A 16,920-nucleotide genomic window follows, 5' to 3' on the forward strand; every position below is an offset into this window, starting at 1 on the left:
GAGAATAAACCAGCAGTGCGGGGAGGTGACTCCATCATTCTAACCTCTTAATTAACCTTCCTTGCTGTAGCAAGTGAGAATACCTAACCAGCAGCACCAGACCCTCCATCCGTAGGCGGCACTGGTGGGGCAAAGAGCCGCCCGCGGGGCCCAGCCTTTCCCAGCCCCGAGGCCGCAGGAGCGGTGCGCGCGCGCGCAGTGAGACCTGGACCTCCGCGCGCACCGTAGCGGCGGGCGCAGGAGGCGGGGCTCTAAATTAACCCCGCCCCCTTCCCGTCTCCGGCGTAGGGCTAAGAAGTGTCTGTTTCAGAGCCTGCTTCCCTCATCCCCGGTTGCTCGTGATCATGGGACAGGAACCGCGCACGCTGCCGCCCTCCCCTAACTGGTACTGCTCCCGATGCAGCGATGCCGTGCCCGGGGGCCTCTTCGGCTTCGCGGCGCGGACCTCTGTCTTCCTTGTCCGCGTGGGCCCGGGAGCGGACGTGATGCCAGGGACGTCCCCATTTCGAGGTAATTCCCCACCTCTTGGCCCCAGCCTTCCTGCACTAATTGCGTTCCCTGGGGGCGCCGAGTGGGCGTGTCCAGCGACCCCCCCTCTCTATAGATGGGGAAACTGAGACTCGGGCAGGGAGAAGGGTCCGCTCACAGTCATCTAAACTGAGTCGTGTTCCGGTCTCCAAGGTTGGCTGTACACCACGCTGTGGCTGAGTGGTCCCGCCTCCTGGCGCTCTCACGTGGATCCGCTGGCTTACTTTAGAGTTATCCATGTGTCTCGCCAGGCATTTATAACACGTAGCCCTCCCTCCCCAGCCCAGTGCGTGCGGGCCCCGTGAGAGCCTTCCTGGGGTTGGGTGCTGCCTACAGCTCCAGGTCCTAAGAGAGATCCTGCAAATATATGATACTCATTTCTGTAAGATGAATGACTTGAGCCGGATGCTTTCAGGCTCCAAACTAGGTTTTGATTATGCCTTGGGATATGGCATGCCAGATATTTATTCTTTTCCAAATGACTTCTGGCCAGATCTGAATAGGAATCCGTTTTACATTCTTCACTTGAGCTGCTCCTCAGCCTAAGAACTAGGCACATCAAGTGATATGAATGGTATTTTACAGTTGAGAAGACTGAGACCCAAGAAGATAAAAAGACTTGTCTGAAGTCAGGTGGCAGAGCCAATACCAGCACTTAGGGTTTCTGATTGTGAGTCCCTGGAAATTTTTGTTATCCCATGGGATAAGTGAGGCCCCAGTCACCATCTAACAACAGAAGGATTCTGCCAGGAATCCTAGGTAGCAATTTAATCTGGAGTCTGGTTTTGCTTGAAGTCATAGGGGAGTTGGTGGGACACACCGAAAGGGTGTCTGGCTTCACGTTTTGTCATCACCCGGGTCAATACAACCTCTGCGCCACCAGCTCCGATGACGGGACTGTGAAAATCTGGGATGTAGAGACAAAAACAATTGTGACGGAACATGCGCTCCATCAGGTACCATGACTTGCTGGTTTCTCAGACCATTATTATTTATCTGTGCAAGAGTTCTCTTCCTTCAAGTATAGTTTTGCTAGCTCATCTGTGCAAGGTAACTTTTATAATTCTGTTTGTTCATTAGATTAGAAACTCTATATTGTAAGGTACCTCAAAACTTTTTTGGAAGGAGATGCATATAAATCAGAGGTCAGCAAACTGCACTGCTGCCTGCTTTTGCGAATTCTTTCATTGGAATACAATCACAGTCATTCATTTAAGTACTGTCTACAATTTTAAGTACTGGCTGCTTGCACACTACTGTGGCAGAGTTGAGTAGTTACGATGGAGACAGTATGGCCCACACAATCTGAAATATTTACTCTCTGGCACTTTACCATGAAAAAGACTCCTAATATAAACTGTAAGTGAATGAAACTTGTTTCCAAACTAGATGATTAATTGATATACCTGCCTAGAGAATGTAGAAAAGGACTCAGTTAATCTTAGTAAAAACTTTGCATTAATCTATCAAAGGAAGAAATTTTTTAAATGGCTCTTTGATCCCCAGTAGCCTAAATTCTCCTATCATTTGGTTATAATGTCGTCTTGCTCTACAAGTGGTCCTAACAGTATTTATTAAGTACCTATAATGTGCCTAGCATTATACAGGTTAAAAACGAAGTAAAAAAAATTCAGCATTGACAAATGAAAAGCAAAGATACCTTTGTTTTGTTTTAAAGCATACAATATCAGCACTGCATTGGTCTCCTCTAGTAAAGGATTTACTAGTATCTGGAGATGAAAAAGGAGTAGTTTTCTGTTACTGGCTTAACAGAAATGACAGCCAGCACCTCTTTATAGAACCCAGGACAATTTTCTGTCTTACTTGTTCGCCTCATCATGAAGATTTAGTAGCCATTGGGTAAGTACTGTACCATCTGCATTGATGATCTATTTTTGTTTATGATCTTATTTTGCATTTTCTTTACCTTCTCCTGTCCCTTTATTCCTCAGAGGAAACCATTTACAGGTATTAACCACTCTCCCTTCACCCCTGGTATCATTTATTCTTGTAACGTCTGGGTCCTCATTGTCTCTCCCATTCTATTTTTGTTTCCTTGGTTTCCATGACACTGTACTTTACTCATTCTTCATACCTGATTTCTTCAGTCAACCTCCAAATGTCAGAAATGTCCTCTTTCATCTTTTTTCCCTCCATACTTCCCCTTGGTTATAACATTTACACCCAAAATGTCAAATGACTCAGCTCTGTCTCTGGTTCTCAGCTCTCCCACTCAACTGGGAAAGCGATCTGGCATTGGGATCTGTCTCCCCAGTGATCACCAAGGTTGTTTCACATGAGCTGCCTGAGAGCACAATCCCCTCTCCTTCACCACTCCATTTACTTCTCTCCCAAAGATGTTCATTCTCTCCAGTTTGAAGACTAGAAATAAGCACAAGAATGTAGGAGGAGAAAGTTCAACTGGAGTGGATTCAAGAGACTGGGAGGTGAGGTAGATAGATACACATGGAGACAACTTTTCCACAGTTTGTTGTGACAACGTGCATATAGACATGAAGCCAGAGGAGGTGTATGGGGGTCAAGGGAGTATTAAATGGAAGATAACAAAGGCATGTTTTTATGCTGATGCTGAGGCAGAAAAGGGGGAGCCTGTGGCAGGGGTGAACAGTGAAGAATACATGAGTGATAATGGGAGGTCGAGAGGGAATTGGATCCAGACCGCAAGTAGAAAGAACAGCTGAGAATGTGGAAACAGGTGCAAGTAGGTTCACAGATCTTGTTGGAAAAGGAGGGTGTTTCATTCTGATAGCTACTGATTTTCTTAGTGAGGCAGAAAGAGGCGGAGAAGAAGTCAAAGAGGTGGAGTCAAGTTCAGGGTCAGGAAGGAGCTGGATGCAGGAAGAGGGTATGAAAACAGTCATCTCAGAGAAGAGGAAAATGAACTTCCTGAGAGAAACTGCAGGTCCTGTGGTCCTGGTTGAGTGCCAAACCAAGGATCGTGGTCATGAATTTTAAGTAAACTACTCAAACTGGTTGAGAAAGGAGATGGTTGGATTCAACCAGGTTTGGGGTTTTGTGGAGTAAATACCCCTGAGAGAAAGGGGGAACAGAGGAGATAAGGGTGTTTTTTAAGGAGTGAATATAATGATGGATCATGAAATCTGCACTCCATGGGGAGGACAGGAAGACGGGTGTGGATGAGTTAACAGTGAAAATGGTAGGGGTCTGTGATCGGAGGTCTCCGTGAAATGGGAGCATTGTCTTGGTGGGAGTACAAGAGAGGGAGCAGAAAGGGTGGTAGGCAGGGGCCAGAGAAGCGTGAATCAAACTGACCTTGAAAGATGAGCAGGAATTCACAAGAAGAGTCTTTCAGGTGGAAGACAATCAAACGGGATTGAATCAGAATTTGTTTTTAGAGGTTCTTCAAAACAGTCCCTGAAGTCTTGACAAATTGCAAAACAGATTGATCACATGACTATTAGGTTATATATCTTGATGGTTTTCAAAGTCTGTGTCTTCAAAGATTTGATATATTCTATGATTTCATGTTTTTTAAATAAAGCTGTAATGGGGAAAAAATTTTTTTAATAAAAGGAGAAAAATAAAGCTGTAATGGTATTTTTCCCTGTAGGACTGTCTAGTGTATAGGAAATGTAAACAGGTATGTCCACTTTGGAGAGCAATTTTGCACTTTCTAGTAAAGCACAAATGTGTATATCTTAACACCCTATTACTAGGCATCAAACCTGAAACTTGCTTAAGTGTGTATAAAATTATTAATAGCATTTTTTTGTTTGTAATAGTAAAAAAAAAATGGAAGCCCTTCAAAAGAAAAATGAGTAACTAAACTTGTGGTATATTCATATGGTGGAGTACTATGCAATAGTATAAATGACTGACCAGGAACTAAGAGTTACACGTGTCAACATGAATGACTCACAAAAAGAATGAGTGAAAAAAGCAAGCTACAGAAAAACAGACAACATGATACCATTTATATGAAGTTTCTAAATGTACAAAGTAATTCTGTATCTTATTTAGGAATATATATAAAGAAAGCCTAGGACTGATGTAACACAAAATTTAGGAATAGCAGTTTACCTCTGGGGAAGAAAGGGAGAGAGGTTTGATTGGGGTGGGATGTACAGAAGACTTCAACTGTATAGGTAATTTTTTTTTCTTAAGCTAGAGAGTAGATATTTCTTGTGCCTGAAATACTTCATCATTTAAAAAAAAAAAAAACTGGGCTTCCCTGGTGGCGCAGTGGTTGAGAATCCGCCTGCCGATGCAGGAGACACGGGTTCGTGCCCTGGTCCGGGAGGATCCCACGTGCCGCGGAGCGACTGAGCCCGTGAGCCATGGCCGCTGGGCCTGTGCGTCCGGAGCCTGTGCTAAAAAACTATTACAATTTCTAAGTTTCTTCTGAATTCAAAAAATGACAGCCTTGGGCTTCCCTGGTGGCGCAGTGGTTGAGAGTCCGCCTGCTAATGCAGGGGACACGGGTTCATGCCCCAGTCCGAGAAGATCCCACATGCCGCTGAGCGGGTGGGCCCGTGAGCCATTGCCCCCGAGCGTGCGCGTCCGGAGCCTGTGCTCCGCAACGGGAGAGGCCACAACAGTGAGAGGCCCGCGTACTGCAAAAAAATAAAAAATAAAAAATAAAAGACAGCCTTGGAATATCCAGATCTAGAAGTTAGAATTCTGCAGCTTTTGTTAGAAAAGTAAGATCATTTGTAAAAGTAAGGCAATATGTTTAGTTTATTAGGACAAATTCATTTCCAATTAGGGAAATTGCTGGGCCCCTGTCAGAACTAATCTTCTGTAAGTTCCCCTTGAGCACAGGCATGGTCCACTGTTTGAGCTTCGTGCCAGGCAATGTGTATAGTATAACTTAATGCCAGGAGTTTGGCATGGGGGAGGGTTTTTTTTAAAACCGGAAAACATGAAATAAGTACTTTGGAATAAGGACAGAACAAGATTATTTCTTGCTCTTTTTCCTTCCCCCCACCTCAAATGCACTTAACTTTTAGAAATGCACAATAACTCCTAAGCCAAAATGTTTCCTAGAAAGACAGTCTGTCTTCATTTTTCAGTAATATTTCTAACTCTTGTTTTTTAGCTACAAGGATGGCATGGTGGTTATAATTGACATCAGCAAGAAAGGAGAAGTTATACACAGGCTTCGAGGCCACGATGATGAGATCCACTCCATAGCCTGGTGCCCCCTGCCTGGTGAAGATTGTTTATTCATAAATCAAGAGGAAAATTCAGGTAGAGATGATTTAAGAGGGTTCAGTACTCTTTAGACCTAAAGAACAAAGTGGGTCGAATAGTATAATTTGAATTATGTTTAAAACTAGATCTTACAGATCAAATCTATGAAAACACTAAGTTTCAGGAACCCTTGCAAACTAATTTTTCTTTGATAAGTGCATGTTTAATGCAAATTAAAAACAAAATTACCATCTCTACCCTAGAAGAACTTGAAGTCCCCAATGGGAACGTTATAGCACAAACTCCAGTTAAAAAGGGCTGCTACTTAGCCACTGGAAGCAAAGATCAGACCATTCGTATCTGGAGCTGCTCTACAGGCCGAGGTAAGACTGACATTTAACGTTTCCTTTGTGATATAACCTACTATCAATCCAGTAGAAGTAGAAGCTTATTACTTCTTGTTATCCTCAGTGTGTGTCATCTGTCAGAAAGCAGTTCTTTACTTTTCTATCCAGAAAGTTTTAGCCTGGGCTAGAACTCTCTGCACTCTGAACATGTGGCTTTTGGTGTTGGCAATGAGGTTTTCTATTGCATTCACAGAAAGATCACTGTTTGGCCTGGAGGGCAAGATGTTTGTTATGAGAATGGGAATATCTGAACTTGGCAAGGCCTGGATCAAAGGAATGGAAATGATCTCTAGAGCTAGAGCTTTTAATGCACAAATGCAGAATTAATAATGTATGCCTAATATAGAAGTACCTGTTTAAATGTAAAAGCTCACTTACACAAATTACCGAGACCCTCAGTCATATAGCTTTCCCAAGCTTCTCTTCGAACAGAAGTTTTACCTTAAGTTTATATTGAATAGATTGAGAGGAACTCCAGGCAGAATGAATTCTACCTTTACAGTAAAAATCTAGCTTTTCTCTTTATAGCAGTCTTCTTTCTCCAATTTATATAAAACCGTGGAAGTTTTTTCATCTTTGTCCAAATGCATTAGTACATGTAAAGTCAAGTAGCACAGTGCTTGGCACATAGTTAGGGTTCAATCAGTAGTATAATTTTGGAAAGCAGAATTTTTTTAAGTTTTGTGGACTGCTTTTGGACACACTTTGGCTGATACTCCCTAGTGGGGGACAACATCGGGCTAGGAATCCCTCCAAAAGGGTAACCTCTGAACTTACAGATGTCTAATACAATGGTATTCAATTCTGGTCATGCAGCAGAATCAGCTGGAGGTGCCTACACCCCACCTCAAATCTGCTGAATCAGAATCTCTAGGGGTAGAGCCCTGGCATGTGCATTTTTAGAAGCGCCAGTGGTAGTTCTCATACACAGTAGGGTCTAAGAACATCTGGTCAGTAGCATGCAGGAGTGGAAAACTTACCACTGCAACTGCCAAATTTGTCTCCTTTGTTGGATTTCTTGCCAACTAGAAGATGGAGTCCTACTCTCTGTCCTTCCTACTCTCTGTCCTTCCAACTTTGAAGAATCTTGGGTTGTGTTACCACCTGGGTTCTCAATCCCAGTTGGAACCTCATTTTCCCAGACACATCATATTCTTAATGTTTAAGTTGCCGAGACAGCCTGTAAGAGCTTGTTTGACCAAAATTTGCTAGACTAGTATTAACCACTATATGCGTAAATTTCCATGAGAAAATGAGGTATGAATTCTAAGCAATCAAACTAACAAACTTTTAAACATGAACTGTATTGTGAACTGCTGGTGGCTTCATACATGCACTTTCATTGTCTTGACTGTCCATGGTCCTTCTTTTAATCTGCAGGGGTGACGACTTTGAAATTGCCCTTTCTGAAGAGAAGAGGAGGAGGTATAGACCCAACTGTTAAAGAGCGCCTTTGGTTGACACTCCATTGGCCCAAGGGTCAGCCAACACAGCTGGTATCCAGCTGTTTTGGGTAAGTCTTTTTGGTCATGCTCTCTGACATATTTTGTTCTCCTCTCTAGCCTCAGGAATTCCTAGGCCTTTCTTTCTAGACACAGAAGATGGAGAAAGCAATGACTAAGGTTTATATTATAATGGGCCATTTGTAATGGAAAAATCATGGAACTAATACCTGTGCTAATAAGAGTTGTGAAAAGATCAAATAAGTATGGCATGGTGGTTAAGTGTGGACTCTGAAGTCAGGCGGAACTGAATTTCAGAATCAGTCTGTTACTTACCGGTTGTTCATAAGCAAGACCCTTCACTTTTCTGAGCTTCAGTGACTTCACATGAAAAAAGGGGAGGATATAAGTTTTTCCTCTCTCTTAGGATGATTATGGCCATTCATTAAGCAAAATTTATTGAGCACCAGCTTCTAGTTGCTTGAGATGATAAGTGAATTTAAGAGACAAGTTCCCTGCTTTTAAATGAGGTAATACAGGCAAAGCATATAGAAATACCCCAGTGGTAGTCACAGCTCAACTACCCCCACTGCTCCAAAAAAGACATACTATGTCTTAAAGCCTTTGTGGCTCTGCAAATTATGGTGGCATTTTATAATTAAAGCTGTTTGGAAAATCTGTTCAAAAGGTAGTCCAGTATATTTGTATGATTCAAAAAGAATGAAAGGATATAGTAGAGCTCCCCCTTTTTAAAAAAATATTTCGGCCACACCACACAGCTAGCGGGATCTCAGTTTCCCAACCAGGGACTGAACCTGGGCCGCCGCAGTGAAAACACCAAGTCCTAACGACTAGACCACCAGGGAACTCCAAAGCTCCCTCTCTACCTCTGTCTTCACTACTCGGTTCCCCTCCCCATAGGCAGTGACTTTTTTGTTTTTGTGTGTGTTTTTCCAGAGATATTTTGTGCCTATTTCAGAATGTGTAATTTTTATTTCCTTAAAGGAACAATGAACAGAAATTATTTTGCAGCTGAGGGCCCACACTCTCTGGCCCAAAATCACTTGTTTTCAGATTGCTCATGAAAGAGAACTAAATCCTTGGTTTTCCTTCACAGAGGCGAACTGCTACTATGGGATCTCACTCAGTCTTGGAGACGGAAATATACCCTCTTTAGTGCTTCATCAGAAGGGCAGAATCATTCAAGAATTGTGTTTAATTTATGTCCTCTACAAACTGAAGATGACAAACAGCTGCTGCTTTCCACATCAATGGACAGAGATGTAAGAACAGCTTATTTTGCCTTCAGCACTGTACAGCAGTGATTGAGGACTTGCATGGGATTAGAGGGCTTTTTCAAACCATAGATCATTTCTCACACCTCACCTTGCCCCCGCGTTCCAATTTCAGAGTTACTGTTACTGATTGGCATTAAATACATTAGCAGCAGAAAAGTAGGGGAAAGCTGAGGAACCACCAAGATGCCTTTTCGTTAAAGCAGGTACAACAAGGAAGGGTAGATGTGTCCATGGAAGCCTCTGCAAGATCATCAAGCCTTAGCTTTCAAATATCCTCGTCTATAGTTCAGGTAGCAGAGCCATCTCCTCTTGGCACAGTCTCTGTAAGAGACAATTGGCTTTACTTGAGACACCTTTCTGTTTTACAATAAGCTAGGCTTGTTTGACAGACTGTTCTCTTCCAAGTCACTGTTAAACAAGTGACGATTAAAAACTCAGCACTCCTCTTCCACTGGCTATGATAAAATATTTTGCTTTTGAAGATAACGATTCTGATTCTTCCACTATCCTGAGGCCACCTGTATCTTTTTTTTTTTTGAGTTTGCCAAATGAGAAAATTACCAATGCTGTAATACAGTGATACAGTAGAGTGGAAAAGCCGCTGAACTCTGGGAAACAGGAAGCCTGGGTTCTAGTTTATTGTGCTTTCAATTCACTTGGCATCTTAAGGAAAAAATGTATTCTACGATCCCTCTGAGCTCTACAATTTATAACTGCTTTTTTTTTTTCTCATTCCTACTGGAATAGTTAAGTTACTTTATCCTGATGTACTCTGAGCCCATCCTATTTGAAGTGTTGATTGTTTTTCCTGTTTCTCTGACCTTCTTTCCTAATCCTTTATCTTTTCAGGTAAAATGTTGGGACATGGCCACCCTGGAGTGCTGCTGGACCCTGCCTTCCCTGGGTGGGTTTGCCTACAGTCTGGCTTTCTCTCCTGTAGACACAGGCTGTTTGGCAATAGGCGCTGGTGATGGCATGATCCGTATATGGAATACATTCTCCATAAAGAACAACTATGATGTGAAAATTTTTTGGCAGGGTGTCAAGTCCAAGGTTACAGCGGTAAGGAAGCTTTCTTTGAGCTTGCCACAAACTTTTTTCAAATAACAAATTCTCTTTTAGAGAATACTTATTCATATAAATGAACTCTATTGGGAATTCAGACTTCTTCAAGGGTATTTTCAATGCAATTTGAAAGTGGAACAGCAGAACGACTCTCTCTGACCAAACCCATTATATACCTAATTCAGAAATTTGGCTTTGTTTGTAAAATTAAGGTTTTGTTCAAGTCACACTATTTTCTAACAGTAAGAAATTAGAAATAACCTGGATGTACATTCATAGGAGATCATTAAATTATAACCACATGGGGAATGGTATTAAACTATTAAAAGTGATAATGTAGATCTTTCTTTGATGTGGGAAAATGTTAATGATTCATGAAAAATGCAAATTACAAAACATGGAATGCAGATTACAAAACAATATGTATAATTTTTTTGTTTTTCTTCAAAGTGATATCTTTGTTGTGGCTATTTAGTCTAAAAGCAATAAAGGTTTGTGGTTCAAAACGAAAACCACAGTACAGAAGTGTAGGAAGCAAAAAATGTTTCCCACCCCACCCTTCACTCCATTCTCCCACTTCCAGCATCCAGAGAACCACTGTTGACAGTTTGTGATGTATCTTTCCAAGCTCTGTCCTGTTAACGATGAATAGAATCATATTTTCTAAATTGTTCTGGAATCTTTTATTCCCCACTCAACAGTGTATCATGCACATCATTTAAATGTTTGAATCTATTTTTGTTTTTTCAATTATATATAAAGTTCATCCACAAAAAATGTCTAGAAAGATACAGAATTGGTAATGGGGTGTTTTGGACAGTGAGATTACATGTGACTTTTACTTTGTTTTTAATGCTTCTTTGTTTCTCTCTTTTAAATAATGAGAATTTGCTACTTTTAAAATTAGAAGACAGAACAAGAAAGTTTTCCAAATGAACACTTGAAGTAAAACCTAAGGATTCCCTTAACACTGCCCCTTTCCTCATTTTTTTGTAGCTGTGCTGGCACCCAACCAAAGAAGGCTGCTTAGCTTTTGGAACTGATGATGGAAAAGTGGGATTGTATGACACCTGCTCCAACAAGTAAGAAATAGATGATTCCTATTTAGCCCATTGACCAAATTGTCAGTGAGTTAATTTTGAGTTCATAAACCTGGATGTATATCATAATAGGCCTAGGAAGCATCTTTAAGATTCTGACTCTGAAACTAGGCTTAGAACTCAGAATTTTATTTAAAAAAATTTTTTCAGGTGATGGTGGTTCAGCCCATCTGACCTGTGGGAACCACTAAAATAAACCATTTGCTTTTGTTTTCCCTCAACATTTTTTTACAAAAGTCTTCAGACATCGAAGAATGTTAAAAGCAGAGAACAAAGAACATCTCTGTACCTTCCATCTTGATTTACCAGTTGTTAACATTTTGCCAAACTTGCTTTATTTGTCTACACTTAACAAAAATTAACAATAATCCATAATATGAGCTAATATCCAGTGCATATACAAATTTCCTCATTTGAGCCAAAAACGTTTTCCCTACTGGTTTTTTTTTTTCAAACTTTTTTCAATCAGGGATCACACATTGTATTTTGTTATGTCTCTTTAGTCTCTTATTCTAGAATAATCCCCCACTTCTTTCTGTAACATTGCCTTTTCAATTTGAAGATTCCAGATAAGTTGTTTTGTAGCATATTCTGCATTTTGGACTTGTTAATTCTTTGTAGTGACTTGTAACTCATTTCACTATTCCCTGTATTTCCTATATTCCTTGTATTCTCTGTATTTCCTATAAACCGTCTAGAGCTGCACTGTCCATTATAGTAGTCTTCAATCACAGGTGGCTACTGAGACGTGCTGAGTGTAAAACTTACTTGAGAGTTCAAAGGCTTAGTCCCCAGAAAAGAATGTAAAATGCCTCAGTAATTATTTATTTTCATTATATTTTAAAAGATAATGCTTTTTATATACTGAGCTAAATAAAATACATTCTTAAAATTGAATTTCACTTGTTTCTTTTACTTCTGTTAACTTGGCTACTAGACAGCTTTGAGTTGCAGATGTGGCTCACAGTATAAATCTACTGGGCACAGCTATTCTAGATGCTTGATTAGATTCCAGACCTGCACTGTTCAGTTTGGTAGCCACTGGCCATGTGTGGCTATTTATAGTTAAAGTAATTAAAAATAAATAAAATTAGAAATTGAGTTCTTAGTTGCATGAGCCACACTTCCAGTGCTCAAGGGCCATATCTGGCTAAGGGCTACTTTCTTGGACAGCACTGTTCTAGGCCAGGGACTAGAGAATTATGGCCCATGAGTTAAGAATAGTTTTATCTTTTGAAATAAATGAAAAAAAAAAAGAATCAAGAATATTTCACAATGTATGAAAAGTAAATAAAATTCAGATTTCTCTGTCCATAAGTAAAGTTTTATTAGAGCCCAGCCACGCTCTTTTTTTTTTTTTTGGCTGCGTTGGGTCTTTGTTGCTGCGCATGGGCTTTCTCTACTTGCAGCGAGCGGGGCTACTCTTCATTGTGGTGCGCGGGCTTCTCTTGTTGCGGAGCACGGGCCTTAGGCACACAGGCTTCAGTAGTTGTGGCACATGGACTCAGCAGTTGTGGCTCGCGGGCTCTATAGTGCAGGCTCAGTAGTTGTGGCGCACAGGCTTAGTTGCTCCATGGCATGTGGGATCTTCCTGGACCAGGGCTCAAACCCGTGTTCCCTGCCTTGGCAGGAGGATTCTTAACCACTGCGCCACCTGGGAAGCCCCACACTCATTTTTTTTTAACCCCTTGTCTGAAGCTGCTTTCATGCTACCACAGCAGAGTGGATGAGTTGTGACAGAAATTGTATGTTTCACAAAGCCTGAAGCACTGACTATCTGGCCCTTTACAGAAAAAGTTTGCCTAAAGATCATTTGTATCTAAGTGAGAATCATTCATGATACTGTGCAGCTAACCTTTTTATATGCCAGTTTTTTAGGTACTTATGTATAACTGAATACGCGTTAACTATTTTTCTTCATTTCTAACTTATTTTTAAAAAGGCTACACTATTTCAAAGAAGTATTTAATAAAATAAAACTATATATCAATTTAAATAGGTTTGTGTCATCACAAAACTGCTAACTAATTCTGGTAAATTACTATCGTTTGGTTATTATAAGCTGAATATCCATACTGATACCAGCAAAGGTATGTAGTAGGAGGAAGGATGTTGCTGTAGATACATTGTTAGTATTCAGCCAGAAATGCTTATTCTACTTCTTTCAGCCAAAGAAAAATTGGTTCATTGTCTAGAGTAATAATGATACATGTGTCAGATACATGGAAATAAAGAAGTCAACAGCTAAGTTAGTTCAGTCATAGGTTCCAGAATCCTGGAATTGTAAAATCATACGAAGAATACAGTATATGTTAAAGGTAATAACCGCACTGCCCTGTCCTGACACATCACATATCATTAATCACCACAGAGACCTTCAGAAATACCCTGAAGAGCAACATTTCTTTAAAAAAAAATTAAAATAAAAAACTCAAAAAGAACTACCATATGATCCAGCAATTCCACTCCTGGGTATATAGCCAAAAAAACCAAAAACACTAATTCGAAAAGATACATGCACCCCAGTGTTCATAGCAGCATTATTTACAACTGCCTAGATATGAAAGCAACCTAAGTGTCTATCAACAGATGAAAGGACAAAAAAGTTGTACACACACACACACACACGCACACACACACACACACAATGGAATAACTACTCTGCCATAAAAAATAATGAAATTTTGCCATTTGAAGCAACATGGATGGATGTGGAGGGCATTATGTGAAGTGAAATAAGTCAGACAGAGAAAGACAAATACTGTATGCTATCACGTATATGTGGAATCTAAAAAATACAACAAACTAGTGAATATAACAAAAAAGAAGCAGACTCATAGATACGGAGAACAAACTAGTGGTTGGGGTTGGGTGGACTATAGGGGTGGGGGAGTGGGAGGTACAAACTATTGGGTGTAAGAGAGGCTCAAGGATGGCTCAACATGGAGAATAGAGCCAGTATTTTGTAATAATTAAATGGAAAGTAACCTTTAAAAACTGTAAAACAAATTTTAAATTTTTTAATTAAATAAATAAATGCATTATTAGGTAGAAAAGGTGGAAGAAATGAATGTTTGTGAAGAATAAAAATATTAATCCAGGAAAAAAAAAAAACTTTGTAATCTATTTACTCTAAAATCTTGGGAATTCCCTGGCGGTCCAGTGGTTAGGACTCCGAGCTTCCACCGCAGGGGACACGGGTTCGATCCCTGGTTGGGAACAAAGATCCCAAAAGCCTCAAGGCACGGCCAAAAAAATAAAATGAAATAAAATCTTGTCTTGGTTTAAGAATGTGATGTTAACGACAGGGTAAGCCAAAAATGACTTCCGGTCTTTTACTTGAATATAAGGTGGATACATTTGCATGGTGATAATATATCCTTAGCAGTAACCTTAGTTCTGGGCTTAACAGTTTGCATTTTCTGTCTTGTCCTGTTTTTCTCTAGCTGTGATAGCCTTTACACTGGTATGTAACTACAGTAATATTAGAATATTTGACAGAGATGGGGAAAATGATCCCAAGCTGGCCATTTGGGGAGGTTAATAACATTTTTTTACTGGGTGAAGTATGTTCGGGACTTAATTATTTTGTTAGGAGCTATCATTACATTGAATATTATTTAAGTGTTTGCTTGTTTACAGTCAGTTATTTGGAGAAGGGTACTGTTAAATTATTTTTCTTTAATATCAGCAACTAAGTTTATATAACAGGCAACTTTTTGAAAAAGATGGTCTGTGTTCCACTATATCTTTTTGTTTTAAGTCTTTCTGTTTGTAATCCCTCTCCCCCCCAGACCTCCACAGATTTCTAGCACATATCACAAGAAGACTGTATACTCATTAGCCTGGGGGCCACCAGTACCCTCCATGGCACTCGGTAAGTGTGAGTCATTCTGTAACAAACGTGAGAGTATTCTCTTTCTTTCAACTTAATCCTAGGATGTGCAACCTGGAAAGAGTCATAAATATTCTAGTGCAGTGATTACTTAAGCAAGCTATGTCCCCAGGGGTCCATGAGGGCAGTTGTAACAGGTGATAAATTAGAAAGCATTCACCCAGAATAAGCCTCTCCAAACTCAAGCATATTTGGTCTCTTTGAGCTGAATTTTTTCATTGTGAATATAGTTATCTCATGCTGGGTCCTGATACCTAGTCTAATGATTTTCACTAAAATTTGCTATCACCTTTTAATTTTATCAGAATTATAATGTTGGGAATTCCCTGGCGGTCCAGTGGTTAGGACTCCATGCTCTTACTGCCAAGGGCCCAGGTTCAATCCCTGGTCCGAGAACTAAGATACCACAGGCCATGCTGTGTGGCCAAAAAAATAAAGTAAGATAAGCAATTTATTTAAAAAACAAAAATTTTTTTAAAAAAATTATAATGTTAATGATCATCTGTTTTCACCTACAGTTAAAGCAAACTTAGAAGTTCTCAAATGATCTCTTGTTGCCTTTGACTATATTCTGACCCTTTTCCTTTTCTAACCCCTCAGCCTTATCTTCCTCTTTCTTATGCCTACAGCGGTAGGTCTTGCAGAATTTTAAAAATGAGTGTGTTCAGCAAAAGTCTTTGGTAATATTTTCTTCACCATTATAATGGAACATCTGTAAATTTCCATAATAATGTAAACGTTTACAGCGTAAATCATCAGAACTCAAGCGGCATTGCAGTGGTAGTTCGTTCATTCATTCATTCATTCAGCAAATGTTGATCCTTGATTTGTGCCAAGCATAGTTCTAGCAGTGGTGAAAATAAAACTTGCCCTTAAAGAAACCCACCAGAACCACTGTTTGCTTCTTAAAAATCAACAGGATGATTGCTGTTAACACCAAAGAAATCACTGCTTTGAGTACAGCTTCTTACAGTTAGTCATAGCAAGTCCTACGGCTCCATATATTTAAATGCCCAAAGAGTACTTGTTTCGTTAAGAGAAGGTAAATTCCCCGAAACTTTGAAAACATGTTTTCTGATCCCAGCTTTGGCACCCCTACTATTTTGAGTGGCAGAACAATGTTTAAAGCAAATATGTTGTATTATAAATATTAATGTAGAATTAATACACCCTGTTTACTTCTGCCCCCAACAACTGTGTTCAGATGCAAAGAACAGTGACTTCATTCCAATAAATTAATGTAATTCTTTTAAAACATCTCATAGTATGATATGGTCATACTATAGCAACAAATAGTTAAGCTGGTGAAGTACAAAACTGTAAGCTTTCTTTTCTTATCTCATATAGGAGGAGAAGGGGACAGACCTTCCCTCACTTTATACAGCTGTGGAGGGGAAGGGATTGTCTTACAACACAAGCCCTGGAAGCTTAGTGGAGAGGCCTTTGACATCAACAAACTCATCAGGGACACCAATTCAATCAAAGTGAGTTCTTGTGGTCTGAAGTCTTCTCATGATCTCTCCATCTTCTTGGCTTCTCATCTTGCATGATAAATGTCTTTATAAGAGGTATCCATTATGGTCAGGCAGATTTCAAGCTTCTCTCAATTGTAATGGTGATTTATTATAAACTTTCCGATCTTGAATATAAAGCAGACTTTTCACGCCAGCCACTTTCTCCAGAGTGAGGTGTTTGTAAAAACAATTTTTTAATATGGTATTCAAGTGTGGCTATAAGGTATTTTGCTCAAGACAGAATTGTCATTTTGTTTTTAATTTTTTTAATGAAATAATTACAGATTTATACAAAAGTTACAAAAATAATTTCCTTATATCCTTGACTGAGATTTCCACATTTAGCCACATTTTCTTTACCATCCTATCAATGTATCTGTATGCCAGAACTGTCTTTTTAAATGAAACCATAAATGTTGAGATTTCCTTACTCTTTCAAATGAGCATTTTTTACTGTTGCTCATTATTTTGTATGGCTAGCATAAAAATAACGTTT

General features: G+C 39.8%; 1 protein-coding gene across 2 annotated transcripts in view; it reads left to right on the forward strand.

Moving 5' to 3' along the window:
• The first annotated feature begins 264 nt into the window (after window positions 1–264).
• Window positions 265–16,920, forward strand: part of GEMIN5 (gem nuclear organelle associated protein 5) — a 42,204-nt gene continuing 25,548 nt past the window's right edge. Inside the window, exons 1-11 of one of the 2 annotated variants that reach the window (XM_059062925.2) lie at window positions 265–510; window positions 1,324–1,484; window positions 2,207–2,388; window positions 5,609–5,760; window positions 5,967–6,086; window positions 7,491–7,623; window positions 8,670–8,835; window positions 9,700–9,912; window positions 10,912–10,997; window positions 14,810–14,892; window positions 16,258–16,394. In XM_059062925.2, the coding sequence (XP_058918908.1) occupies window positions 345–510; window positions 1,324–1,484; window positions 2,207–2,388; window positions 5,609–5,760; window positions 5,967–6,086; window positions 7,491–7,623; window positions 8,670–8,835; window positions 9,700–9,912; window positions 10,912–10,997; window positions 14,810–14,892; window positions 16,258–16,394 (1,599 nt within the window). In that variant the 5' untranslated portion in view covers window positions 265–344. The remainder of the gene's footprint in view (window positions 511–1,323; window positions 1,485–2,206; window positions 2,389–5,608; window positions 5,761–5,966; window positions 6,087–7,490; window positions 7,624–8,669; window positions 8,836–9,699; window positions 9,913–10,911; window positions 10,998–14,809; window positions 14,893–16,257; window positions 16,395–16,920) is intronic. The other variant, XM_059062926.2, reaches the window with a different exon arrangement.

This window comes from Kogia breviceps, chromosome 4 (assembly GCF_026419965.1).
Source record: "Kogia breviceps isolate mKogBre1 chromosome 4, mKogBre1 haplotype 1, whole genome shotgun sequence".
Taxonomy (NCBI): Eukaryota; Metazoa; Chordata; class Mammalia; order Artiodactyla; family Physeteridae; genus Kogia; species Kogia breviceps.